The 26,171-nt window shown below is 49.4% G+C and overlaps 14 protein-coding genes across 14 annotated transcripts, besides 31 other annotated features; 5 read left to right on the top strand and 9 right to left on the bottom strand.

Annotated features, from left to right (window-relative positions):
- On the top strand, positions 1–717 carry Tc00.1047053510257.139 (transcription activator, putative; the record flags this gene model as incomplete). Its single annotated transcript, XM_806672.1, has 1 exon — positions 1–717. A coding segment is annotated over one exon (717 nt), but the record flags the coding sequence as incomplete, so codon positions are not given.
- Positions 1–6,367: a sequence feature (heterozygous, Esmeraldo-like haplotype).
- Positions 722–752: a microsatellite.
- Positions 1,031–1,053: a microsatellite.
- Positions 1,137–2,996, top strand: Tc00.1047053510257.130 (protein kinase, putative; the record flags this gene model as incomplete). The annotated part of the gene is made up of 1 exon (XM_806671.1): positions 1,137–2,996. The coding sequence occupies one exon, from the start codon at positions 1,137–1,139 to the stop codon at positions 2,994–2,996; it is 1,860 nt and encodes a 619-aa protein (XP_811764.1).
- Positions 3,769–5,088, top strand: Tc00.1047053510257.120 (hypothetical protein, conserved; the record flags this gene model as incomplete). The annotated part of the gene is made up of 1 exon (XM_806670.1): positions 3,769–5,088. The coding sequence occupies one exon, from the start codon at positions 3,769–3,771 to the stop codon at positions 5,086–5,088; it is 1,320 nt and encodes a 439-aa protein (XP_811763.1).
- Positions 5,231–5,258: a microsatellite.
- Positions 5,450–8,095, top strand: Tc00.1047053510257.100 (hypothetical protein, conserved; the record flags this gene model as incomplete). Its single annotated transcript, XM_806669.1, has 1 exon — positions 5,450–8,095. The coding sequence occupies one exon, from the start codon at positions 5,450–5,452 to the stop codon at positions 8,093–8,095; it is 2,646 nt and encodes an 881-aa protein (XP_811762.1).
- Positions 6,368–6,929: a sequence feature (areas merged during assembly that could not be assigned to a particular haplotype. This can correspond to areas where the two haplotypes were merged or to regions with more than two copies in the genome that were merged during assembly.).
- Positions 6,930–7,076: a sequence feature (heterozygous, non-Esmeraldo-like haplotype).
- Positions 7,077–7,269: a sequence feature (areas merged during assembly that could not be assigned to a particular haplotype. This can correspond to areas where the two haplotypes were merged or to regions with more than two copies in the genome that were merged during assembly.).
- Positions 7,270–7,433: a sequence feature (heterozygous, Esmeraldo-like haplotype).
- Positions 7,434–8,141: a sequence feature (areas merged during assembly that could not be assigned to a particular haplotype. This can correspond to areas where the two haplotypes were merged or to regions with more than two copies in the genome that were merged during assembly.).
- Positions 8,142–17,506: a sequence feature (heterozygous, Esmeraldo-like haplotype).
- Positions 8,305–8,329: a sequence feature (AT_rich).
- Tc00.1047053510257.90 (autophagocytosis associated protein, putative) lies at positions 8,527–9,339 on the top strand (the record flags this gene model as incomplete). The annotated part of the gene is made up of 1 exon (XM_806668.1): positions 8,527–9,339. One exon carries the CDS (start codon positions 8,527–8,529, stop codon positions 9,337–9,339), a length of 813 nt encoding a protein of 270 aa, XP_811761.1.
- Positions 11,148–11,175: a microsatellite.
- Tc00.1047053510257.80 (peptidase M20/M25/M40, putative) lies at positions 11,346–12,770 on the bottom strand (the record flags this gene model as incomplete). Its single annotated transcript, XM_806667.1, has 1 exon — positions 11,346–12,770. The coding sequence occupies one exon, from the start codon at positions 12,768–12,770 to the stop codon at positions 11,346–11,348; it is 1,425 nt and encodes a 474-aa protein (XP_811760.1).
- Positions 12,819–12,838: a microsatellite.
- Positions 12,934–12,972: a microsatellite.
- Positions 13,169–13,190: a sequence feature (AT_rich).
- On the bottom strand, positions 13,196–15,508 carry Tc00.1047053510257.70 (hypothetical protein, conserved; the record flags this gene model as incomplete). Its single annotated transcript, XM_806666.1, has 1 exon — positions 13,196–15,508. One exon carries the CDS (start codon positions 15,506–15,508, stop codon positions 13,196–13,198), a length of 2,313 nt encoding a protein of 770 aa, XP_811759.1.
- Positions 15,944–16,028: a sequence feature (A-rich).
- Tc00.1047053510257.60 (hypothetical protein, conserved) lies at positions 16,060–17,046 on the bottom strand (the record flags this gene model as incomplete). The annotated part of the gene is made up of 1 exon (XM_806665.1): positions 16,060–17,046. One exon carries the CDS (start codon positions 17,044–17,046, stop codon positions 16,060–16,062), a length of 987 nt encoding a protein of 328 aa, XP_811758.1.
- Positions 17,071–17,096: a microsatellite.
- Positions 17,507–18,327: a sequence feature (areas merged during assembly that could not be assigned to a particular haplotype. This can correspond to areas where the two haplotypes were merged or to regions with more than two copies in the genome that were merged during assembly.).
- Positions 17,537–17,564: a microsatellite.
- On the bottom strand, positions 17,563–18,846 carry Tc00.1047053510257.50 (hypothetical protein, conserved; the record flags this gene model as incomplete). Its single annotated transcript, XM_806664.1, has 1 exon — positions 17,563–18,846. One exon carries the CDS (start codon positions 18,844–18,846, stop codon positions 17,563–17,565), a length of 1,284 nt encoding a protein of 427 aa, XP_811757.1.
- Positions 18,328–26,171: a sequence feature (heterozygous, Esmeraldo-like haplotype).
- Positions 19,027–19,050: a microsatellite.
- On the bottom strand, positions 19,078–20,145 carry Tc00.1047053510257.40 (hypothetical protein, conserved; the record flags this gene model as incomplete). The annotated part of the gene is made up of 1 exon (XM_806663.1): positions 19,078–20,145. One exon carries the CDS (start codon positions 20,143–20,145, stop codon positions 19,078–19,080), a length of 1,068 nt encoding a protein of 355 aa, XP_811756.1.
- Positions 20,513–20,533: a sequence feature (AT_rich).
- Tc00.1047053510257.30 (ribulose-5-phosphate 3-epimerase, putative) lies at positions 20,627–21,361 on the bottom strand (the record flags this gene model as incomplete). Its single annotated transcript, XM_806662.1, has 1 exon — positions 20,627–21,361. One exon carries the CDS (start codon positions 21,359–21,361, stop codon positions 20,627–20,629), a length of 735 nt encoding a protein of 244 aa, XP_811755.1.
- On the bottom strand, positions 21,579–22,310 carry Tc00.1047053510257.24 (hypothetical protein, conserved; the record flags this gene model as incomplete). The annotated part of the gene is made up of 1 exon (XM_806673.1): positions 21,579–22,310. One exon carries the CDS (start codon positions 22,308–22,310, stop codon positions 21,579–21,581), a length of 732 nt encoding a protein of 243 aa, XP_811766.1.
- Positions 22,367–22,396: a microsatellite.
- Positions 22,680–22,715: a microsatellite.
- Positions 23,006–23,041: a microsatellite.
- Positions 23,075–23,106: a microsatellite.
- Positions 23,205–23,822, bottom strand: Tc00.1047053510257.20 (hypothetical protein, conserved; the record flags this gene model as incomplete). The annotated part of the gene is made up of 1 exon (XM_806661.1): positions 23,205–23,822. The coding sequence occupies one exon, from the start codon at positions 23,820–23,822 to the stop codon at positions 23,205–23,207; it is 618 nt and encodes a 205-aa protein (XP_811754.1).
- Positions 23,913–23,941: a microsatellite.
- Positions 24,010–24,037: a microsatellite.
- Positions 24,065–24,100: a microsatellite.
- Positions 24,229–24,260: a microsatellite.
- Positions 24,436–24,543: a sequence feature (A-rich).
- Positions 24,549–26,171, bottom strand: Tc00.1047053510257.10 (hypothetical protein, conserved; the record flags this gene model as incomplete). The annotated part of the gene is made up of 1 exon (XM_806660.1): positions 24,549–26,171. A coding segment is annotated over one exon (1,623 nt), but the record flags the coding sequence as incomplete, so codon positions are not given.

Raw genomic sequence — 26,171 nt, 5'->3', positions numbered from 1 at the left:
TCGGACGGTGTAGATGGAGACCAGCAAAACAAACAGGAGGGGGTGGAAGGAGAGGCCACGGACCGTAACGTGGGGAACGAAGATTTGGTGGAGGACGAGACGTTGACGCTCGTGGAACAGGAGGAACGAGAGCGGCTTCTTAATGAGGGGTTCGCCAGTTGGAGTTTTCAAGAGTACCGCCGACTTGTTGCGGCACTCACCAGTGGTGCGTATGATGTCACTGATTACCCAAGAATTGCGAATGCCGTTGGCTCTGATAAGACAGTGGGGGAGGTACGTGATTATATGACGGCTCTCCTTGAGCGTGGAATGCAGTGTATTACAGGATTCGCACATATTGAACAACGTATCAGGAAGTCCCAGGAAAAGCGGAAGAGGAGGGATGACGAACTGCGCGCCGCCACGTGGAAGGTTGAGAGTTATGACCATCCGGAGTCACAACTCACCTTCAGAGGACGCGGAACTCATGAATTTGATCGTCGACTTTTCCTCATGGCATACGACACGGGATTCCGAATGAGGAATATTGGAAGAGTCGTCAAGGAAATGCCAGAGTACCGGTTTGACGTGTGGTGCCAATCAAGAAGCGACGATTACTTTGAACGTCGGGTGGGGATTCTGATGAAGGCGGTGAAGAGAGAGTGTGAGAAACCAAACGGCAATACAATGGAACCGGCACTGCGGCGCCCGAAACTGGATTCGCTTACGACCGATTGAAATAAACAAAATAACAACAACAACAAGAACAACAAGTTGGATGAGAGAAGGGAAAAGAGGCACAGAAAGGGGGGAGGAAGAAATAAGGGTGTGTATAATGATACGCGCATTTTTATTTCTCAGGGGTGGTGAAGTGCAAATGAAGGGGGAGGGAACAGAATTGCAAATAGACAGAGAAGAGTGATGGGATGCTCACTCTTCAATATTATGACCATTGGCCCTGGCTGTTCGATGAGTGCAGTGCGGGCTTTTAATTTTATTTTTGCTGCCATTGGGTCTGTTCTTTCTTTTTCCCTTGCATTTATAACTTCTTTTATTATCATTATTATTATTATTTTTTTTAATTTTTTTTTTCTGTCTTATTTTTGCTCTGGTCAGCGTTTTTTTCTTGCTGCGCTAATTTATAGCCATTACAGGAAATGGGGCCTAATACTGCCCCACCGCTTGTAGGCGGTAACGTGGAGCTCGGTCAATTGTTGGGAACGGGCGGGTTCGGTAAGGTGTACTTTGCATACGACAGGAAGCGGCAAATGAATGTTGCTGTAAAGGTCATTGACAAGAGGCTGGTGATGCTCAACGATTTAAAGAGTTACGTGGAGCGGGAGATTGAGGTGATGCGGAAGATCAAACACCCACACGTAGTGAAGCTGTTTGACGCCATTGAGTCAACGAGTGCATATAATCTTGTCATGGAGTTGGCACAGAACGGGGAGCTGTTTGACAAGATTGTACATTCGGAGCGCTTTGATGAGAAAACAGCCCGTTTCTATTTTCAGCAGCTCATCTCCGCGGTCCATTATTGCCACGGCATCAATATTGCACACCGTGATCTCAAGGCGGAAAATCTTCTTGTAGGCAAAAATAATGAACTGAAGATTTGTGACTGGGGACTCTCTCGATACACAAAGGAAGGGCTTCTTTCGAATGAACAGGTGGTCCTCTTTCGCTCGCTTGCTGGAAGCATTGACTACCAGGCGCCCGAGGTGCTTAAAGGTGGAGGATATGAGGGGGGCGCATGTGATATGTGGAGTTGCGGGGCCATCCTGTTCTTTATGTTGTGCGGCTATCTTCCGTTTACAGATACCTCAGACATACAGACCAAGAGACGCATCCTCACCTGCCAATACAATGCGAAAAATCGATATCTTTCTCCTGGAGCCAGTGATCTTATTGCGCACCTATTGGAACTTGATCCGGCAGTTCGTTATAGCACCTTTGATGTCATTGGTCACCCTTGGTTTCAGGTGAACTTGGATCTAGGCCTCTTCCCTGAGGCGCAGCTCAGTGGGGAGCGCTCACCACTGAGCCCACTGACGGGTGAATTCATTAGGCGTGTTTTGACGCCAAGTGGGGGCTTCGACGACACGTACTCATCGGGAATAGAACTATTTGATGAAATTCACAGGGCGTTTGTCTCGTGTAATGTGAATGGCAGTGGATTTCTCAGCAGAGAGGAGGTGCGTGACGCGCTTATCAAGCTTAAAAATCATCAGCCGGTATCCGAAGAGGAGGTGAACAGCTTCATGTCCAACTTCTCACTGGACAAAGATGGCCGCATTTCCGAAGAGGAGTTTTTCATCGGCTGCACCACAAACCAGGACGTTGGAAAGAAGTATAATATTAGCCGCATGGCAGACCTGTTTCACTACGATCTAGAGAAGGAATACCTAGAGGAGGTTCGTCGCGCGTTTGACTCGTTTGACGTGAAGCACACCGGCCTGATTACACCGGAGAGCTTGAAGGAGCTGAATCTTCACTATAGTGAAGAAGAGATTAAGAAATTCTTTGATAACATTGATCCCAATAATCATGGCAATGGAACACTTTCCTTTGAACAGTTTGTCACGATGTGTTCTAGGTATGATACATTTAAGGAACACCCCATCACGCAACGACTCCGCCGCTTTGAGAAATTTTTTAACGTCACCGACATCAAGTCGCTTAATAATTGTTTGGCCACGGGGTTTACTGTTGCAGGGAGAAAAGAGAACATCATTTTACGCCTTCGTTCGAAGGAGGCAACGCTCTCAACAAAGTTTGAGAACAGTGTTGGTGGGCTCCTCTACGGTACCTATAGGAAATCCAACAAACGAATCCTGGAAGTCGGTATCCGCCTCATTCCCTCTGCTGCTGGCTACACCAAAGTGGCACCGTACCGTATCGCCGGAAAGACGAAGGAATTCCACAACTGGTTTTTGGAATTACGTAAGGCGCTTAGGGAAGAGATTCTCCGTTGCGAAGAAGACACTATAGTGAAGGGAGAACCGGAGCTAATCTGATAGGGGCGCGAGCTGCGTGGAGGGGAATGGAAGGGCGATGGCTGCGGTACATTGATAGGGAGCGAATAAATGAACGTGGGTATTGTGACAGGTCAGGTGGAGGGAGGGGGGAGCGTGACGTTTAAATATCATCTACATATGTACATGAGAGCTTCTTTGCTTGTGGCGTTGTTTCCATTCAGACATGTGAGCGTTTTTTGTTTGTTCTTTTGTAGCCTTTTGTAGTATTTTTTTTTGATGTATTTATTTACCTGAATAAATTGTGAGGGAGGAACCCCATTTTCTCAATTGTCCTTTTGTTATTTAAAGGGAGAGATCAGCCGAAACGCAAAAGGTGACGGAGGGAGAAATTGGGAGGAAAGAAGGAAATACACCGTCAAATGTGGGTTTTTATGAAGGCGGCGAGGGGCGGGCGTCTCTTGGAGGGAGAAGATGATGCTGCGTGGACGTGTGTGCGCTGGAGATTAAAGGAAGGGGAGAAGAGGGGGAAGGAGGAGGCGTGTGTTGCAGACGGCATGCACTTTTCTTTTGGTTTATACTGTGTGTAGTCTTTTTCTTTTTCTTTTTTTTTTCCTTTCTTCAAGCGTTTCTTGTCTTGGTGTTTTTTTTTCGCGTCCACATCTAAACGCACAAACACACACAAATACTCATTGTTTTCTCTTGACGTGCTTTGAGGCTTTCCGCCGTTCATTTGGCTGCTCACTGAACTTGTCGTCAGGTCGATTGGCGGCCGTGGCCTCACCGACACCAAATTTTCATCGCTGAAGGGACGATGAGTCAAATTGTAGCGTCGTCGGCACAAATTGACAGCGGCGGTGGCGGCGAAGAGCCGCAGCAACAAACTAGAGGAAACCAGCTGCTGGATGAGGAGAAGACGATTATCTCGAGCACGCGAAAGAAGTACACAATTCTTCCGGCGGCGTCGCACAGTCTGATGACGAAGAACAACCTGCGCGCGGTGGAGCGGTACATTGCACTCAACAGGGCACATCGCTTCTCTGAGCGGGACAGGTCTCCGGCACGGGTGATTCCGGAGCTCCCATTTCAACGTCGGTACGACGGTGACGAGGTGCTTCAGGCGGCGGTAAAGACGGCTCGTGCCCAAGAAAGTGCGCTTGACGTCCCGTTGCGTTTCATCACCCCTGAAGAGTTCCACGCACCACCCCTTGAGGACCCGCCGACGAACCTCCCGCTTGCGCGTCGGGTGGCAGCTCTGTTGAAGGGAATGGAGTCCGTGCCGGTGCATTGGATGGAGCAACGGCCAGGGGCCATGACAGCAGCCGGCGCTGACGACAGTGTGGTACAGTTGAAAGTTATGAGGGACGCCATTTCTCGGGCGCAGTGTGCTGTCCGTGGCGGTAACACGAGGGAGGGGGCCCATCTCTTTTGCACTGTGGCTTCCCTGCATTATAATAGTGGGAATATGGAGCTTGCACGATCTTTCTTTGCTAAAGCTCTTTCAGCATTTGAGCTGATAAGTGATCTACGTGGCATCGCCTTTTGCCACAATATTTTGGGTGTCTGCTACTTCCGTCTGCGGGAGTTTAAGGCATCATTGCTGCATCACAAACGTCAAGAGTCTCTTGGTGGATGTTACTCGCGGGCGGTGGCCCAAATCAATATGGGGGTCAGTTATGCCGCACTTGGAGAGCTGGAATTCGCGGAGTCAGCCCTTGAAGACGCATTAACAAATGCGCGTACATGTGAGAGCAGTCTGCTGGAAACGATTGCGCTTGGAAACCAGGGGCTCGTGCATCTGCGTATGGGCAATATGCGGGCGGCTCAGACAGACTTGGAGCAGTGTTTGGAAAAGTGCAGTCTTGGTGGAGATAAGACTGGAGCTGCCATCTGTCTGTTGCTGCTTGGCGAACTGTACTCTCTTATTCACGATCACCAACATGCATTGTTTTATTATGAGCATGCCTACCGCGTTGGGGGCGAGGCAAATTGCTCGGATGTGGTGGATGTGGCTCGCGTCAGCATTGGCATCGCTCGTGGCAATGCTGCATTGAGGGATGCTGTCATTTTGCAGGCCAAACGAATGGGACAACAAATTGACCTCAAAGATGTTGTGACGTTGCTTCCTCCGTAGATTTTGCTGGCTGCCGAACCTTCTCTAAGGCCTATGTACAGAAATATGAAGAGAAAAAAAAAGAAAAGGAGGGAAATTACGTGAGAGGAAAGACGTGAGGCCGAAGAAAATTAAAGCACACCGAAAAGTGAGGGAACAGGGAATATATATATATATATATATGCATATATTGTTTTTTTCTCTTTAAAAGGTGTGTAATAGGGCCTTTTTCCCCTTTTCCCTTTCTTTTTTGTAAATTTTTCCTTCCATTCGCTTCTGTGCTTGGCATTTTAGGGCGACATTTGATTCTGTTCTCTTTCATCTCCTCCTCTTTTTCTTTTCTTTCTTTTCACTTCCGTATTGCTTGAAAATTGAATGCAACATGAGAAATCACATCATTTTTTTGGGCTGCATGTTGCCAAACAAACTTGGACTGTTGGTGGAGCGCTGCGGGAAGCCTATTTTCAGCAACAAGGATGACGTGCGGCGCACCATGGCTGCTCTGCTGGAAATATCGGCCTTTGTGGATCGCAAGTGTCTAAAACTCATCGCCACACCCTTCAAGCGTTTCTGCCGCAAGGATCCTGACACCATCGCCAGCGTCATGGAGATGGTGCCTATCGACCCCGCAGAGCTGTCACATGGTCGAAGAGCCGCATTATTATTGCAGTGTCTCCCAAAACAGGGGTGCGACGATGTCATATGGGAGCAGGCGGTTCAGGTATTCTTGTCGGGAATGCAGGGGAAAAATTGGGATCTGCACGATTATCGCATTGCTCTCGCACACGCAAGTCGATGGGGCCGCCACCCAACTGCACTTGCAGTGGCCACAGAAGAACTTGTCAATGCTACTGTGCGAAGCGCCTCCCAGAGTGAACTTCCTGTGATATTTGCCATTCTCACCTCACTACCCGAGTTGAATCGCTCTCCATCTTTACAGGCGGCAGCAGATCGAGTTATGTCACTTACAGAAGTTTTGACGCCAGCAGCTATTGGGCAAATTTGCACCTGTCTCAATAAGTTCCAATTCAAGCATAATTCCCTGGCAATCGCACTACAGGAGGAAGCCATTCGTTTTGCAGAGGAGAGTGATTTATTCAGTGCCGTGCAACTCTTTAGTTTTATTTGCCAGCAACAGAATGATGCAATTAGCCCGGATGCCGTCAAGTGCTTGGCGGAGCGGGTGACTGAGGGGAAGGACCTGGATCAAGAGACGGTGACAACGCTCTGTCGAGCGCTGAAGGCACTTCCCCGACAGGCACGTCCCGAACTTCTGCGTGAGATCGCCGAGATGATTGCATTTTTGAGCGTAGAGGTCAAGGGGATTTTGTTGTTGTCAGTGGAAGAGGGGGGCCTAAAAGGAGAGACGTCTGTCGATAATATTCAGTCCTTTATCTCTCGCTTCCTCGCCCTTGACAGCCTGCTTCCACCGGATCATGAACGGCCCAGTGAGCTCACGGAAGCAATAAAGTTGTGCGTGGAGTACATTACAGAGAAACTTGAAGAAATTGTTGCAGATGAAAACCCACCCTTTTCAATTATTCCCAACCTTCTGAATGTCAACATGGAGGAGACCCGACAATGCGGTCTGGCCATCATTCGAGAAGCCGCGGAACAGGGGATTCATTTTCCAACGCTTCAGGCGTTTCGTTTTCTTCTAATTTTGGGCGATCACAACATGAAGGACAGGCGCGTCTATCGACACCTTCGCAATGAGTTTGCCAAAACAGCCTCCGGTATTCCTATGATTCAACTCTGTGCCGCACTGCGGTGTTTTGTGCGAGGCCTCATACGGGATCCGGAGCCCGATTCTCTGGAGGATAAAGTGGAACACGAATTGGAGAAGGAGGACATGGACATGTTTCTTCGGTTTTGCGTGGAAAACCTGCAGAGAGGATTTGCGGATGGTATGGAGATAAAGTGTGTTCTTGCAGCCACTGAGAGCTTGTACCAGCTCGGGTATACCGACCCCGCGTTTCTCGAAAAGGTCGCACGCTACCTGGACTCAAAGTGCGCATCCGCGTCTCCATCTGTAAACAGCAGTGAGACGGCGAATATAGTGTGCCTAGCGCTTGGTGAGGACATTCTTGACAAGTACCCCGCCGTTCACACATTCCTATTGGCGGTAGAAAAGGATGGTGTCAAGATGGAGGCCGCACTTCCTCCGACGGAGTGGATGAACAAAAATGATCCAGCCAACTTTATCGTTCCGTTAACGGAGGTACAACAAGAGGGATGGAACATCATTAACCGAATGGTCGAGACACGATCTGCAGACACAGAAACGCTGAGAAAATTGGCCAAGGAGTATATCTCCATCCTTAAAGACACACGTGTGGATGACCTCAAATATTTTTTTGGTGTTTTTGAGGAGAAAGTGTTAAAGGAGGATAAACTTTTGAAAGAGTGCTTGGATTACCTTCTGGATAGCAACATGGTGTCCAAGCTATCTGCGACAAGTATCGGGGCTATGCTCCATAGTCTTGCATCACTACGGTTTAATTTTCATCGAAGTGTCAAACGACTTGTCTTGGCCATTAGTGCTGAGCAATGGAATGAGATGGATGCTGCTCCTTTGGTACAAATTGTGTCGGGCATGGCAAAGCTCTCACTGCGTGTTCCACAGGTGTTGAATCATGTAGGGGATCGTCTTGTGCAGGTTCATACGTTTCTTTCCCCAATGGATACGGGGGTTCTTATTAATGCGCTTCAGTCCCTTGGGTATGGCAATGATGAGGTGATGATGATGTTAATGCGCCACGCGTCATCAAGCGCCTGCCGTTGGGATGAAGTGTCTCTCACATTACTCTTTGGTTCTTCAAGCATTCATCGTCTGCTTCGAGATGTGGAGGTGGCGACTCCACTATTGGAGCAGGCTGCTGGTAAAACATCCTCACCTCATCTAAGACAAAGGATTGCGGCTTCAATAAAAAGATCCGCGCTCCCTCGGGAACTCATACAGTCTTCAACTGCCGCATTGACGGGCGTGGAGGGTCAAGACGCACGGAAGCCGCTTCAATTAACTTAACATATATATATATTTATACATTTAGGAGGAGGGGGGAGGGATAGGGGTGGTGTAGTGTGGAGTGAACTCAAACGGCTTGTAATTTTTATGCCTTTACTTCGTGGGGTGGGGTCGCGGTGATTCTCTCCGTTTGTTGTCGTGGTGGTGGTGGTGTTTTTGGATTTTTCCGTTGTTTTATTCTTTTCAGTCCCTCCGAGACGGATCCGCCGTTTTATTTATTTTTTTTTTTTTTTTGCCATACCGGCCCTTTATTTGTCTCAAAAAAACAAAACAAAAAAAAAACAACAAAAAACATTTCTCTTTTATTCTCCGCTTTTCTCCTACTTTTCTTTTCCCACAATTTCGCTTTTCCCTTCGCGTCCTTTGGGGGTGCTGGCGGGTTTTTTATTTTTTATTTTTGTGCTCACAACAGGACCGATTGGCGTTCAAAAATGAACAAGCGGGGTCTATACGAAAAATACAAAAAGTTATACAATTGCCTAAATGGAGTGAAAACGGTTTCGAACTTTCAGGTCACCGGCACGCTGACTCCACTGGAGTTTGTGGAGGCGGGAGATGAGTTGGTGCAGAAGATGCCTGTGTGGGCATGGGCCGAAGGAGAGGAAGGCATTCAACCCTTCCTTCCACCCCGAAAAAAGTACTTAGTGTACCATGGGGCTCCGTGCTATCAGCGAGGTCCGGATGCCGACTCGCTCGGAGAGAATGAAATGGAGGGTGAGGATGGCTGGGTGACAACGCACGCTGAACGCCAGCCCAGCAAGAATGTTGTCATGGCTCCAGCGAAAACGATCAACTGGGACGAGGAGGATGACGAGGATCAAGACCATGCAGAGGACATAGGGGAGCGAAAGTGTCGTTTGTACGATGTGTACATGGTGTATGACCAATATTACCAAACCCCACGCATCTTCCTTATTGGCTACGCCGAAGATCACACAACACTTCTCACCAAGGATGAGATGATGCAGGATGTATACGCTTCAAACAGAGAAAAGACAGTTTCCATTGATCCTCACCCCTTTCTCAAGGCAGCATGTATCAGTATTCATCCTTGCCGTCATGCGGAGACAATGAAACGCTTGATTCAGCACATGAAAACTCGTTATGAGGCGGAAGGGGCTAACGAGGCGGAAAAAGATGCCTTTGTTTTCCCCACGCATATGGCATTTTTTCTTTTTCTTAAATTTATTTCATCCGTCGTGCCGACTATCGAGTACGACCTCTCTACTAGCATTGATATGTAGCCCAAATTGCGAGAGAGAAGGGAAAGAAAAACTCGTTCAACTCCCTATTTGTGTCTCTTTTTGCCGTTTTGGGGGTACGGCATGCTTCATTGGCGGCGGGGGAAACGGACACGTGGGAGGGCAAAACGAATTGAACGTCATTTTTTTTTTTTTTTAGTCCCCGCTTTGTGGCAGCATCCCCTTCCTTTTTTTCTTCTTTTTATTCCCCCATAGAATTCTCCAAGAACTTGTGGAAAAAAAAAAATGCGCGCAGATGCGACCGAGAAAGTGAAAAGGAGAGTTGTTTTTATATTTCGATCGCTTGGCCGAAGGCTCGGTATGCCTTCCACGGCGGCGCGCCGGAAATAGCGAAGGCGTTTTTATTTAAGAATGGCCGCTTCTTTCTCTACAAATCCTCTGGCTGGCCACGGTTCGTGGGCGAGCCATCTCTCACCACGCATGAACGCGGCGGGGGCGATTGGACGGGGGCAGGGCATGCTAACCACCAAAAATCTGAATTTTCGGCACGACTATGCCCAGGCCGCCGGGGACCACCAGCATCTTTGCGCTCTCTTCAATGCGCAACTGGCGGCTCAGGAGAAGAGCGACGCCGGCTTTCCAAACGCGCCTGAGGGCCCTTCCGCGAGAAGTGCAGGACTTTTGGGAAAAGGAGACGCGACCGTTGACGAGGGAGAGGCTTGGAGAAGCCAGCGCCGCCCGAGTTCACCTCCCAACCGCGGGGTGGCAACTCCCTGGTGCCCAAGCGTCGCCTTGTCCCGTGGGAAACTCCTAGCATCCTCGTTTTTGCGACGGCGGCGGGGAAGATGGTGGTGGCCGTGAGCTCCCGAATGCATGCGTTCCTCCACTTGCCCAGGGCTCCGCCAACGACGTGCCGAGCCGGGAATTGTCGGGGGATGGGGGGAAGCCCCGGGTTCCGCATTCACGACGCGGCTGAATGGGTCTCTCGTTCCCAGAGTGGGGCTTGCAGGCTCTGGAGGTGCTGCTGCGCAGGAGCCCGGCGACTGGGGATAGGAATCCACACATGTTCAGGAGGCGCTCGCGAGCCCCATGGGATGGGTCGGGATGGGCGGTGATCTTGATGCGCCGTCGTCGGTGGTGTTGAATTTCAGCGACGCCCTGCGCACGATGACTTTTGGGCGGCGCGCCCCAGCATTTTCATGATGGGGCCGCGTTCATTTTTGCACAGGACTATGTACGAGACGGGCGCGTTGGCAAATTCTACCCAGCCGCTGACCGGGAAGGAGCAGCGAGCACGATCTTCTCGTGGCCGGCTGTGCGGGTTATTTGGGCAATAAGCGTCTTGGGGCTTCTTGGCGGCAGTGGATGTGCTGCTGCGTAGCCTCGCGGGATGTTTGCCGCAAGGCGTGTGGGTTTTTGTGTGCGCCGTGTCTCGTTGCGGGGTTCCGCGCCGCAGCTTGTGGGGGGTCGGTTTGGCACCGTTTATTCTTTTACGTTCGCGCCGTCCCGATTTTGCGCGGAAGCCGCTTGGTCTTTTTTGATGGGGAAAAGGGAAGAGCAAAAAGGAAAGTAAAATTTTTTTGTTTGCGTCAGACTTCGTGCGCTTGAAGGCGCGGTCCCTGCATACTTCCTTTTTTCCCCTCCGGGTCCCGGAAGCCCGGCGTAAAAGCGCGCAACAACTGTGCGTCTCCGTTTTTTTCATAACGGACGTAATATGTAATATTTAAACAATGTAAAAAAAAAAAAAAAATCAGCCCAGATGGCGCACTGGTGGCCCAAGCCCTGCCACACCTCTTTACAAACCCTTTTTTTTTTTAAATTTGCGAAAACAACTCTGAAAGGGCTGTCAGTAAATAAATAAATAAATAATAAATAAATCCGGAAACGGTGGTTGCCGCCCTCGAAAAAAAAAAAGAAAATCTCCTATTCCCTCTCTCCTCCCATAAGAAAAACAACTACAACAACAAATGGCCAATGTTTAAGTGTAAACAAAAGAAAAACGGGAAGAACAAATACAGAGGATATTTTCTCCCTCTCTAACTTATTTGTTATACCTTCAGCTTCGGTGTGGCATTAAAGTGGTCGGCCATCACGCGGGCGACGCAGGTGGTCAAACCCTTAGTGAACGGCACGTGAAGGAACTCGTTTGGTCCGTGTGCGTTGCTCTTCGGACCGAGCGTCCCCGTGACGACAAACTGGGCTTTCGGAAAGCGCTTGAGAAGCATCGCGATAAAAGGAATGGATCCACCCAGGCCCTGTGAGGCGAATGGTTTGCCAAACACGGTCGTGCTTCCTTCATTCAGGGCTTTGACGAGCCACGGCTCGAGTTCGGGGGTCGAAAAACCGTAACCCACAGCATCTGGTTCAAAATGAACTTTGGCCCCATACGGCGGGTCCGCCTCAAGCATTTTCTTCAGTGAGTTTGCGGCATCCTCGGCATTCGCCAAAGGTGGGAGACGAAGTGAAATCCGTAACGTCGATTTTGCACGAATGACATTGCCAGCTGTGGCGGGATCTGGGAGGTCAGCCCCTGTCACGGTGAGAGCGGGTTTCCAAGAGTTTCGCAGAGCGAGTTCGGCATTGTCAGCGGATGCTGGAGAGACGCCGGGCAGAAGAGCGAAATGCTCCATGAAATTCACTTCATTCATGATTTCCATGCTCTTCACGACAGCCTCCGGAATGGCACAATGCGCCTCGGGAACCTTCACCTCACCTGTTGTTTGGTCCTCAACTCGATTAAGCAAAATACGGGCAATCCGGAATGGATCGGGAACCACTCCACCGGAGATACCGCTGTGCATACTTTCACTCATGCTCTGAACAGTGAGGGTGCCACATGCAACACCTCGCAGCGCCGTGGTTAACCACAGCTTGTCATATGTCATGGCCCCACTGTCCAGGCAGATAAGAAGATCCACATTTCCGATACGGTCACTGAGCCGGTCGATATAATAGGGAAGGTCCTCGCTTCCAGATTCTTCACCCGCCTCAATAATGACGACGACGTGTCCATGGGGCAAACCGTGTTTTTGTACCGCCGCCAGAGCGGTCAACGATGAGAATACAGCATATCCATCATCTGCGGCACCTCGGCCGTACAATTTCCCATCGCGGTACACAGCCTTTTGGGGGTGAAGACCCTCATCCCAGGGAGGAAGAGGCGGCTGCTTGTCCATATGGCCGTAGAGCAACAGCGTATTGGCTGTGGGTTCTGTCCCGTCAACTTCCACAATAAGGAAAGGCGTGCGACCCTTCTCTTCCAGGACCTCATATTTTAAGCCCTTGATGGGTTGGTTCTTCACCCATTCCACAATGACGTCCATGGCCTTGCCCATGAGGCCGTTGGTGGCCCACTCCGCATCAAAGTGAGGGCTTTGGTTGGGAACTTCAATGTATGCGGAGAGAGCTGGCAACACCGTTTCGTCCCATTCCGCAGAGATGGTTTGGCTCACTGCAGTCCAGTCAACCGACATTGCGCCCAAATTTCAAGCTTTCCTTTTTTGCGTTATTATTATTATTACTTTTTTTTTTTTTTTTTTTTCGTTTGGTTTTTAGCTATCCCTACGAGATTTCTTGTAATGGGGGTAAGAGTAAATTGAGACAATGCAGAGATACAAATATACCTTTCACATAAGCATAAATAAATAAATAAATAAATAAATATATATATATATATGCAGACACATACTAACTCCGTAACTCGTTTTAGCCAACCAAACAAAATGCACACGTAGAGAGAAACTCCTCGCCCCAATTTATGTCCGTTGCGGGCAAAGTAACAGTAACATAATAGAGGAGTCCCAAGGTGTTCCTCAAGTTACAATGTTCTGTGCATTACATATTAAAAGTGTGTGTATGTAATTATATACGCAAATATATATATATTTTTTAATCCCCTTTAAACCTGGTTCCTCCCCATTTTCCCCAAGATATCGCCATCAACAACTTCCCCATCAGATGGGGTCACTCCTACCACAAAGTCATTTTTTTTCTTCGCATCCACACGGCCTTTTCTCTTTACGGAGCGGTGATTCTCAATAGGTGTGTGTGACAAAGTCGTGTGTTCCTCGATTGTCATGAATTCCCTAAAAGACGCCATGCTGTACGTGTGGGCGGGTAAAGTAAAGTGAAGGGCCAGGGATTTAGTTCCTCTCTGCCGTGCCGTATCAGATGCGGCCAACGCCACGGCACCGGCAGGCAATCGTTCTGCCAGTCGGAAGCCATACTTTCCAATCGGCCAGAGAGTGCGGGGTTGCCCTCGCGACGTCGCCGTGTAGCTGGCACGCTGTCGGAGTTCCATATCCGTCAGCAGCTTGTAGACGCCGTCCCCATTTTCCCCAATCAATTCGCTTAGTTCCGGCAGGGCTTTGACCCACGGAAGAGTCGTGCGGGGATGCCCACTGCCAGCAGAAAAGAGCGGCCGAAAGTACACCGGGTGACACGAGAGGCGATTATGTCCGCGTGAGGAGGGGGCAAATCCCAAAAGACGTGAAACGCGACTTATGACCTCATTACCCTCCACGTTGAGAGGAATGACCACATCACGGAGCGTATACGGCGCCGCCTCCTCTCTTGTAAGAACAAAATGGGCACCATGAAGGCCATCGCCACCACGAGTTAGGCCCAGCAAAGACGCGTCAGGAAAAAGCTCGGGTTTAGCCACGACGTTGGCAGGTACGATCCCATCGCTATTATGCAACACAAATTCCCCAGCTTCAGGGGAGCCCTCCACCGCGCCTCCGCCCAGTTTGTGAATGCGACAACTAGCGAGTACGTTCCACAACAGGGCGGATTTGCTTCTTTCGATTTGCGCTCTTAATCCACATGAAACATGGAGATGGTACCACTCTTTCAAAACAGCAGGGCGATCCTCCCCACTCTGAAAAAGTCGCACCATCTCACTTACCCAATCGTCTCCTGCCATTGTTCTTGCGTCATCGCTGAGGCACGCGGCAATAAGAAGCGCTTCCGCCGGCATGTCTTTCTCCCACGCGGCCGCTGCGTGGTATGAGCGAAACAGAGACGACGGCGACCGCATTCCAAAGTGACAGGGACCAAAAAAATTGGGGAACACCGCAAGCCATCCCAGAACTCTCTTCTCCAATTGCGTCTGCCGAGTGGTGGTGGGGGTGGTGATGCCCCTTAGAAGCATGCTGTACTGCATCTGGCAACGACTACTGTTGACGGGGTCGCACGGAAAGGATCTCCAACCGAGTAACTGTATATTAATTTGCAGAGGTCGTAGGTTTACTCGAAGTAACTTTTTAACGACGGTTGCTTGATGCGTCTCGTATGAGGTTGAGTCCGGCAGTAACAAACAAAGACTACACACTTGAACAGTCACAGCCGACTCTTCCAGTGCGACATTCGCTGAAAAGTGTTCTGGAAGGCACATCCCCTCACAGGCCTCGCTCAGCAGTCGAAAGGCCTTAGAAAGAGACAAACCTTCCTTGTAAAGCACAAAGTGTAGGTACCGCTGCTCGGGCCCGGCCGACTTGTAATGACAGGTATCAATCGCATCTGGCAAAGTGGGAGAAATAAAAGTCACAATCTTTCCACTGGGAAGTACTTCCGCCACCTGCATATCACTAGTGTACATCCGAAAGCCGCGGAGCCTCGGAACCCGCTCGCCGTTTCTGCCGTGATTTAATCTAGCCGCAATACCCGCCTGCAGTTCCAACTCCTGCATGGTGGGTCTAGACTGCAACTCCCTTAGGCCTGAAAGAATACTGCAGAAGTTACCGCCATCACGAATGGCACGCACAAACTCCCGCGCACGTTTTATTGCTCCGTCAATATCGACGGCAACAGCTACCCGCTGCAGGATCGTGGGATCCAGGGTTGGATTGTACAGCGGCAACGCCTCTTCTACACGGCTGTCTGAGACCTTATTATTTTTACCCAGACTTGGGTCCGTTCGCTTCATGTCATGTGTGATTGCCGCCGGAGACGCCAATGCCCGAGTCATCTGCAGGAGTGAACGGAGCGTGCACGATACATCGCTGGCGTCCTTTGAGAATCCCTGTGACGCGGAAGATGATGATGATGTCAGTTCCGTGTGAAGATCGCTAAGAATGGATGACACAAATAATGAGGTGCGAGGCGTTGACGCCGTCGTCGTTGCGGAGAGCCGTGAAGTGGCACGCGGCGCTCGTATCCGACGGCTCACGGCCGCCATGGCGGCTTGCACAGTTGGCGATCGAGGTGACATGTCCCTTTTTCTCAGCCCTGCGCCTTTAGACAGTTGGAGTGCAAAGAGAGAAGGAGCAGCACGGAGAACCGCCGTGGCAACACACCCACCAATCACAGGCGGCAAAACTGAATACTTCCACCACAATTAACACGCAGTGCAATCGCAGAAATTATTTAAATTAGGGAGAAAAATTACAAAAGAAAAGAAAGAAAAATATGTGTTGGATACGCGAATTTTTTTCCCAGGCAAAAAAAGCATTTTTTTTTTCACCTTCGGTATTCTATACAAAAAAAAAAAAAAAACACTTCTCTTTGAAATAAATCCTCTTTTTTTTTTTGCATGACGGTGGGTTTGCCTGGCTCCTGCTCAATTTTTCTATTGATTCCTAAACGTTGTTACATATAGATATACATACATGTATGCATTTGTTTTGCTTAACTGTCCTCCAATTCATTTTTTTCCTTTTTTTTTCTTTTTTTTTTTTGCCCTTGTGATTTATTTAAAATTTCTCTTCTTTTACTTTTTTTTTTTTTTTTTTGGGGGTTATTGATGTTAGTCTTCATTGCTACTCAAGCCCGTTTTCCGCGGTGTGTCTTCGATGCCTCGACCAGTCTCTTCTGGTCGCCACACAGGTTGGCAATGCGCACAATAAGCTCCGCAAGGAACTGAAAATCAATAATCTTGTTCAACAATCGGAAAACTGCACTTGTCATGCCTTGATCCCACACCGTCAGGCGTCCCGCAGAGGCAAAAAATTGGTCAGCAATATACGATGGCGGGGCTACGAGCTTCCGCGTTGCCTCGATGGTGCTAAGCTTCGGTCCCTTGTAATTGAAGAAGTTTGTGTTCACGGGAGAGGGGTGCATGACAACCACGTGGATGCCCGCATGGCGCACTTCCGCGGCAATTGTTACGGCAAAATTTGTCAAAAACGCCTTTGAGGGGCTGTACAATGTCGCTGTTGGCCCTGGAAGGTAACCGGCGCTGGATGAGGTGAATGTCACAAGGCCCCGCCGCTGCCGCTCCATCATCTTTCGCAGAAAGTGGTGGGTGATAGGGATGGCGCAGCCGGCATTGCACTCAAGGTTTGCACGCAGCCGGTCAACCTCCGTATCGGTGAAAAGCCCGGCGTGGAGGTACCCGGCGTTGTTGAAAAGAAGACCAACGTCGAGGTCTTGTGTCGCCTCAATGATGGGCGCCATGTAACGCATTCCCTCCCCACCCAAGTCCACCGCCACCTTGCGAAAGCTGCGCTTCGGGTACTTCTTCTGAAGCTCAGCGAAGGTGCTATGGAGCCCCGGATCCTCCAGTGCGACGAGCACGACGTTGATCTCTTGCTGCGCAAGCTTCTCTGTGATGGCCTTACCGATGCCACTGCTCGCCCCCGTGACAACAGCCCACTCCGCGTCGTACTTTTTCTTAAGATCCTGCGGGATGCGCATTGCCAGCTGCTGCGCGGCGGCAGTCACAAGGTAAGTGACCATGCTGAAAAGACCCACCAGCAGCGAGACGGTCGACAGCACCCACCAGAGGGCACCAAAAATGATGTTCATCATTTTTTTTCCTTTGTTCTTTGATATTCTTCCTCTCTCTCTCTCTCTCTCTCCTTCCGCAACGTGTAAAAATATTTTCCCCTTGCCTCGCCCTACTCGTGGTATGTCTTTGTTCTTTTTTGTTTCTCTCTTTTCTTTTCAAAGGATAGACCTGCTACCCTACCTTTCCGCGCGGGTGGCCGCGAAGACATCAGGAAAAGAAGGAAAGAGGGAGAGGAGACAGGCGGGAAAAAAAAAACGCAAAACGTTTTGAATTCAAAAATAAAAGAAAAATCACCACCCACCCACGCGTTGCGCTCACACTTTCACGCAGCGGCTTCAGCAGGGGAGGGGCACAAAAATCAGGCACGAGCAAAGCAACAACGACAGCAACAACAAAGCAAACACGCACGCACACACACTCATTCAATAAGAAGCAAGAAGCAACAGTGTCAATCACCAGACACGCAAGGGTTTTCCTTCCCTCCACCAATAACCCACCTCCTTCTCCTGCTTTTTTTTTTTCTTTTTTTTTTTTTTTTACAACTCGTCCCTTGGAAAGTAGAAACTGCGCAGAATTTTCATACTGTCTTTTGCCGATAACTCCACTTGGACGGAAAGCAGCCGGGCTTTCCTCGTTATCCCTTGAGGCGACATACATCGCTGAACAACAAGGGCCACGCAGGAATCTTTTTTTGCAGCGTGGCGAAGGACCATACTATATATGGACTTTCCACAGTCTTCCTCTCTGCAAAGGGTTTCATACAGCTCATCTTCTGGAATCACTAGACGCGTCTTGGGACACACACTGTTTCTGTAATCCGTCCATGCTCGCATAAAACTATGGCCACTGACCCATGGATCCGTATTGGCTACCCCAACAGCCCGAGCATCCAAAGTGTCGGCGGTGCGAATGTGAAAAAGGTGAAAAGTACCTGCGCCAGAAATACAGGCAGCTATGGTCTCCGTGGAGGACACAAGCAACCCCAATGCATGAACGGCGTTGGGTGTCGTTCCCCTGGAGAACTGACAAATGACAACATGATTTTCAACATCGAGTAATTTCACGGATGTCCCCCGCTGACTCACTGTGAGTGCCCGCACTCCATCGGGGGTGATCGTGATGCATCCCACTTCATTGCGGTGAACTTCCACAACGTTGACCGTAAGTTGGGGTGTGAGCTTCTTTCCGAGGTCCGAAAATGGCTCTTGCAGCAAACTAGACTGTACATGCCTTTCGCTCGCATAACAAATGCAGCGCACAGTGCCGGTCGTCGGGCCAAGAATGACCCCATACAATTGGGAGTAGCAAATGCCACACGCCAATTTCTCTACAAGCATGGTACCCAGTGCCAACGTATCACCCTTCTGACGCGAGGTCGATGCCGGGGTCGACGCCTGGAACGACTCAATCATTTGCAGCGCGTGGTCAAAAAGATATATGAGACCTGTTTGGATACCCACCAACAGCATGCGGGGATGAAAACACACCTCATACACTACGGAAGAGAGCTTTACACGAGCCAACACCGAAAGGTCTTCATTCACCGTGTCATCTGCAGAGAGGTCCAGTATTGTGACGGTGTCGCGGTGGCCGGAGTCCCACCCCACCAAAACCACCAGATTACCCTGCCCGTGTAGGGCCACGATGCTCACGCCACCAAGAACAGGGCGCCGAATAACCTCACTTAGCCAGCCCTCCTCACTCAAAAGTAATTCTGTGCTGTAAATGATAAACCCATGCGTCAAGCCCACCGCAAGATTAGTGCCTTCGTTGTTCCACGAGAGGCACGTCACCCGCTGCTCCAGTTGTTCCACAGTCATATACGCTATTTGCCCCCTCCCTTCTTCCACAACTTTTCCACCTCTACTTCAAGTTCACACCGATAAGAGAGAAGGGGAGAAAGGCGCACGCAAAAAGAGAACATGAATGGACAAAATCATTTTTCTTTTTACAATCCCCACTGCATCTCACTTTGCTTACGCCACAATAACAGCAATTACTTCTTTTTTTTTTTTTTTTTTTTTCGTCTTCACTTCTCCCCATTCCTTTGTTCATGGAATAAGGATATTTCTCAGGTTTTCTTCACGCGTCGACATGCGCCGTGCAAGCCTCCCACATCTGCTCACGGCTTGTTGATGCAGTGATACACCATTTGGGTCACCACAAGAGCGATGCTGCTCTCCCTCCTCCCCAAACCTCAATTGACTCTTAGCACAACAATTCTTTAATCCCAGCAGATGCAGCTTTGCGGTTTGCATTTGCGGGGTTAACACCGTCACCGGCGTCCGCTTTGTGGCAAAATTGAGGTAATGCGCAAGATAGGCAACCCGCACCAATTCCTGCTCGCAGACATGCGTCAGGGAAAAAAGGCTCCTCAGGGCTTCTGGCAGACCCGCACGTACTTGAGAGACACGCATAACGGCATCAAATTCATTGACAGGACTCCAAACTACAAATTGAACACGCGACTTACGTTTACTATCCGACTGCAACTCCATTAGGTGGTGTAGGGATTGCAAAGCTGTTAAACGAGCACTGCGTTCCTGAAGGGAAAAAGAATTCTGCGGTATTTTTTTCCCTTCCCCACCCGCCGAAAAGGTCGGATGACACAAATATGCCTCCCACCTTAGCTGGAACAGTGCTGTGAACGGTATCACTATCATCCCCGTGGGAGCTGGTGCTTCCCCTGCCGTCGCGAGGAAGGCGTCCCCTTTTCTCACTGCCGCCGTCCATGAGGCGATGGCTCGACCAGCCAACAACGGCTCAACAAGAAAGGATGTCATCAAAAGTTCCCGTCGATGAATCGTGCTTGAAGGAAGAAGCCACCCCGCCTCCGTGCTCTCCTGGCACCATGCTGTGGTCGTCGTGCTGCTGCTCCCGTTGGGAAGCATAACATCTGTCCACTTTTGGGAGAAGACACTACTCAAAAGAGCCACATCCAGAGCACGCCGCGCCAAACGCAACTCCTCCTTGTCACCTGACGTTACTGCAATCTTTTGCGCACCCTTCAATGCTTGAACGTAGAGCCCAAACCACTCACCATACGGCACAAATGTAATGTTTCGATGCGGCACAGACGCCACGCGTTCGAATAGGCGTGCAAAGATATTCCCCTGCATGAGGGGTCCTTTTTTCCTTTTTTCCTTTCCCCTCACCCCGCCTCAAATGCAGGTGCCCAAACAAAACACACAAAAAAAGATCAGGAGGGAGAATAAAATAAAGCCCCACTCACCCATTCAGCATAAAAAAAATAAACAAAAAATCACACATGCAAAACAGACAGAAACGTGGAAATGAAGAGTCACATACATAAATTTGTGTGTGTATTGGTCGGCTCCTCCTTCATATATTCCTTCTGAGTGTATAAGTGCATATATTTTGTCTGGCATCAACACAAACGCGCGGGTTCGGGGTGCTCTTCTCGCTTCAGGACTCAGAGTTTTACACGACGCGTTGTTCCAATTAAAATTTCCCTTTCCCTTTTCCTTTTTTTTTTTTTTTTAAATTCTCACCCCCTCTTTACGCAGGCATCAATGCATGAAAGGAAAAAAAAAAAAATTAATACTTCGCTGCATCCATGTACGTATGTAACAATACTATTTATTTTGGAGTGAGAGACTTCTTTACTGCGTTCCGCATCGTCTCCGTCGCCTGCTTTCTCACAGCCGCCTTGAAGATGGACGTTCCGGCCACAATGATGTTCGCTCCTGCTTCTGCGGCCGCATCAATTGTCTTTTCACCCAGACCCCCGTCCACTTGAATGTTTAAATGGGGATACGCCCGACGCAGTTCCGCGACCTTCGGCATCATGTCATGCATAAACGACTGACCGCCAAATCCCGGCTCCACAGTCATAACAAGCACCATGTCTACCAACTTCTCCTCGATGAGCTCGGTCACGGCACTCGCCGGCGTCTTCGGTTTGAGCGCCACTCCGCACTGCATCCCAGCCGCGCGTATGTGACGTGCAACTGCCTTTGGGCATTCCGCTGCTTCAACGTGAAATGTCATCTGCGAGGCCCCGGCCTTTGCCATCTCGTCCACCCACCTGTCAGGGTGACTGACCATGCAATGCACATCCAGAAAGGTGTGTTGCAAATGCTTCCGCAGGGCCTCCACCACACACATGCCGATGGAGATGTTCGGAACAAAGTGCCCGTCCATCACGTCCACGTGCAGCCACTCCGAGGCACCTCCTTCAACCGAGAGGACATCCTTGCACTCATCAAGTAGTCGTGCAAAATCTGATGCGAGAATCGATGGAGCAATAATCGGCCGCAACGTATCGGGACGGTCAGCGCTCAGCCACGTGCCACGGTCCTGGTGATCAAACATGCTGAATACTTCGAGAAAAAAAGAAATAAATAAAAGAAGATTGGACTCTCGGCCGAAAAGCCAAACCCCTGCGGGGAAATTCCACAGCACAAGACTTGTTTTCAAAAGAGGAGGAAAAGTTAAAACAACAACAAAAAGAGATACGGAAGAATAGAGGCATAATACAAACAAAGTCTCTCCCTTCTTCCTCTCCACACCAGAGCCGCATCCATTCCTCTCAGCTCGCAAGTAAAACCCATGCTTCATCCACCATGTGCCGCGCCTTGCAGACTTCCCATTCGCGCTGGACACGCTCCGGAAGTTGCTCGAGCGCAGTTTCCAGCGGGAGGATGGCGGTGCAGCAACCTGCACCTTCCATCTGTGAAAAATATCTCGTCAGACACTGCGACAGCTGCACGGCTCGTGGAGGATTTGCCAAATCGGCGCGGAGGGCAAGAATAAGCTCCTGCAACCAGCCATGCATCTGCGCAAGAACGGCCAAAAGTGCATGCATCCCGAGCATCACCTGCGGACTCTGGGTGGATTTTTCTTTGCATTCTTTCCCTCCCACCTGGAATAGAGCAGATGCGGCCGCCTTTGTCATAGAGGCGCCCTGCTGCTGCTGCCGCTGCTGGGACGCCTCCTTCGCTTGCTGCAGCTTGCTGCACCACATCTGCTGGGATTTGCCAAGGGAACGAAGAAGCGCACTCACGTCCTCTGTGTGCTGAGCAATGATGAGCTCAACGGCAGACTCCGGGAAGGCAAGAAGCATGCCGAGTGGGTCGGTACAGCAGCGCAACGCGTTATCATTGGCAGCAGCGGAATCTGCAGAACAGCCAGTACGCCGTATGGCTTCCTCCACAACTATCCGCTGCGATGTCAGGTTGCTGATGGCACTTAGATTGGCCACAATGGAGTCCAGAAGATTCTGACACTCGCGAAAGCGCTGCACCACCACTAATTCAGCCATGAACCTTCCCTTCCTTCCCCACGCCCGCCACACATATCCACCCAACCATCCCGTTCAAAAAAAAAAAAAAAAAAAGGAAAGAAGAAGACACACACAAGAAAAAAGCATATCACCCCTCCATTTCGTGTACTTCCTCCTCCCTTTATGCAATACTCTCACAAACCACGGGTGATCCAAAACCGAGCAACACGAATCAAGAAGGGGAATTTGTTACCAATCATGGAGAACAAATATCACAGTAAATCTACGGTTTTACTTTAGAAGGACAGTGGGCATAAAAATTTTCCAGCGCCTGAATCGGTACTGGGGGATAAATAAGAGAAAGAAATTTGAAAATTCATTTGGCCTTTCATGAAGAACACCAATGAGCACACACACACACACACACACAATACACAATACACAATACACTACACCCCCATAACTTTCCGTTTTTCTTTTTTTTTTTTTAATACTACTTTCCCTCCCCCCTTTTCCTCCACACACAGATATATAGATATAGATATATATCTGCCACTCCTCTTCTTTAGCCAAGTGATGCTTCGCATCTACTCCTCCCACTGCAAAACACACACGCACATTACACCATGTTCTCTCTCTCTTTTTTTTTTTAATCCCCCCCCCCCCCCCAAAAAAAAAAGAAAAAAAAAGGAATAGAAGGAATGAGGGTGCTTCCAAACGACCATTCTATCTTGTTTTTTTTTTTTCTTTTCTTTTCTTTTCTTTTGTTTACACCCTTTCCCACATATCCCACCTATAATTATTATATACATATATATATGTATGTATGTATATAACTATGTCCCATCAGTTCACTTTTTTTTTTCTTTTCAAAATATATATATTAATTCTTCATTTTGTTTCATTCAGGCTCTGCTGCGGTGGCAACGGGATTTAAACAAATGAGAAGGGTTGCTCCTCTACCTGTGGTTTGCGCAAGACTGCATGTACCACAACAACACCTACAGAAGACAGAACCAACCAAAACACCACTGAACTACCGTTTGTGATAAAAAAGGAAATACCAGCAAAGATTGCAATAAACAGATATGCCTGTGAGAATGTTATCTTGCGGTTTAAAACAATGAAGTGGTTGCTGTTCGTCTCCACTGCCTCCACCCGCTTTGTACCCACAAACCACCACATGGCCAAGGTAAGAGCGACGCACAGAGAGAACGCTGGGTTCAGAAGCAGCACATACGACGAGCACAACATTGCCATGATCATGTAGTTATGATAGTAGTGATTGATATTGCGGTTGAGGCGGCTGAGAGACTCGCTGAGGCCTGACGGAGGCAAAAAACACTGCCGATCAAAAAACTCCTTCCACGGACGCACCATCGCCAATTGCCGTCGTCCTCCATTCACTGCGTATGTGTAGTAATGCTGCAACTTGCCAATGAGTGAGGAGGGAACTGCGGTGCCCACAGGCACATTGACGCCCACCTCAACGGCGTCTGCGGTGCCATCCACAAACGCCATGTTGCTCCTCTGCGGGGGGACATTAGGCATCTTAACACCACCCAATTCCTAATCTTTTTACCTCCAACAGATCCAACGCAATATGACGCGTATCTGTATGGGCGCAAAAACAACAGCAACAAAAAGAAGAAAAAAAAAAAAGAAAAAAAGGGAATGAAAGAAGTACACCGCGTGGGAGGCACACAAGCAACGCGACGCCAGTCACAAAGGCGACTTTCACACACACACACACACACACACACACAGCAAGAAAGATACAGAGGGACTGCAATAAAGAAACAAAAACAAAAAAAAAAAAAAGAAAAGAATCAAACCTCTTTTCGCATATGACGAGCCTACACAACTCGCCTTCTATCCGCAGTCTTTCCCTCCCACGCTCTCTTTCTTTTTCTCCCTTTTGCTGTGCGGCCACTGTGGCCAACTCTCTCTCTCTCTCTATATATATATATATATGTTTATATTTATATACGTTTCTCTCTCAGTCAGGGACACACAAACAAACACACACAAAAGCAGACACATGCATCCATTTCCCACTCTATCCAATAAACTGTATGCCCTTCATTGAGCCCACCGGTTGTTGTTATTTTTTTATTGACCTTTCATGGCCACCTGGCGGTGTACACGGCCCTGATTTTACCCCTTTTTCTTTTTTTTAAAATTTTCAAATATTTTTTTTCCTTTTTTTTTTTAAAATTCCCATCTTTCTTCGTTTTCTTTCTTCTTTTTTTTTTCTTTTCCCTTCTCTATTCAACGCTATCGTCCCTTGAAGAACTGGATGCGCATCCTGAGGGCGCGCCGCATGATGTCAAGAAACTCGGCCGCCCTCAAACTGGGAACACCGTTAACACTTTGAATGCGCCACTCCGTCTTCACCGGCGGCTTCATGAAAGTCTTGTAGAACGGATGCTTGCGCCTGGCGTCGCGCTTCGATGGCAAATCAGGCAACGCCCTTACACGCATTGTCCGTTCCGCTCCCTCACCGCTACTCTCAAGCGACAATCCCCACTTCTCTTCACTGGAGTCGCGGCGTATCACCATTTCCTCTGGAGTCAATAGCTCTATCGTGATATTGTTGGGTAACACGAGAGGCTCAGGAGTTTCGCCTGCTGCCGGCAGCCTCTCCTCCGTCTCCTTTGAGCCCTCCTGCAGCTTTCCCTCCATACCTGATGTGTCGTCCGGTGTGGCTTCATCGTCGGCGACCATTGGGTACGTCTCCTTCACATCATCTTCTTCCGCATGCTTATCTGGCTCTGCCGTCAATTCCTCTGCCTCATTCGCATCTGCAGTGTAAACATCATCGGCCTTCGCATCCAGGTCCTCGGCGTTTTCGTGCTGTTTTCTTTGTTGCTGGCCCTTTGTCTTCTTTTTCCTTTCTCCAGATTGCTTGGCACTCTTCTTACCCACAAGTGGTTTTTCCCTCGCCTTTTCAATCTGATCCTGAGTGAGCGCCAAGGACACCTTCTCCGATAGGGACCCTTTGCTCCGTTCCGCCATGGAAGGGGCCACAACTACAAAATTCATTACAATCGTCTCTGTGTGGGCACACAATGCCTCGGCCTGCGCGACTGTTGTAACCTCAACCCCATTGACCGCCATCAGAGCGACACGTCCGCGGTAGTCTGCGAGGAAATTCCTTGCCCTCACCGATGTGCATCGCTTGGGTAAACCGCTTACAATTAATTCTTCCTTTAGCTCACATCCCCACGGCATGCTTCGATCAGGGCGGTGCAAGACAAGCGTTGCCCGTTGCCCGGATGAGCCCTCACCTCCTTGGTTGGGCAAAAGAAAGGCCAACTGCTGCACAGAAGGCTGTTTAAGTGCACCGTTGGCCAATTGAATAGCGATACGCTTATTCGACTTGGTGGCATTCTTAAAAATCTCCAAAACTTCTTCCGCACCAACAGACGAGATATCTGGAATTGTCGTTGAGTTCACGGCGACTATTTTAGCCCCTTCTGTAGTGCAGCAAAGGAGTCGATGCAACTCTTCCCCTTCCTCAGAAACGCTACGAAGCGAGGTGTCAATGTCCACTATTTGTCCGCATTGATTAAAGATAAGCCCCCATGGGGATGCGATGTCCGTGCGGCGCAGAACCAACGTTGATGCCTCACGGTCAACGGACTGAACCCACGTCTCTGTGATGGGGGGTTGCGTGGTACTCACCTCCACCAGCACTACCCAGTCGGCAAGTTGGTAGTATTGACGGGAAAGAATGGGCATCATCTGTTCAGCCGCATCCGGAGTGGTATCCATGAGCTGAACGCATGGAAACGTGACAAGGATATTATCGTAAAACGATTCAAAGTCATTCAGAAGCGTAAGGGTAGTGCGCAACGCGCCCACTTGCTGGGCGGTCCGCTGGTCGTTGTGGCTGCT

Source organism: Trypanosoma cruzi, genomic scaffold (assembly GCF_000209065.1).
Source record: "Trypanosoma cruzi strain CL Brener 1047053516695 genomic scaffold, whole genome shotgun sequence".
Classification (NCBI taxonomy): Eukaryota; Euglenozoa; class Kinetoplastea; order Trypanosomatida; family Trypanosomatidae; genus Trypanosoma; species Trypanosoma cruzi.
This window is presented reverse-complemented; position numbering and strand designations above follow the sequence as displayed.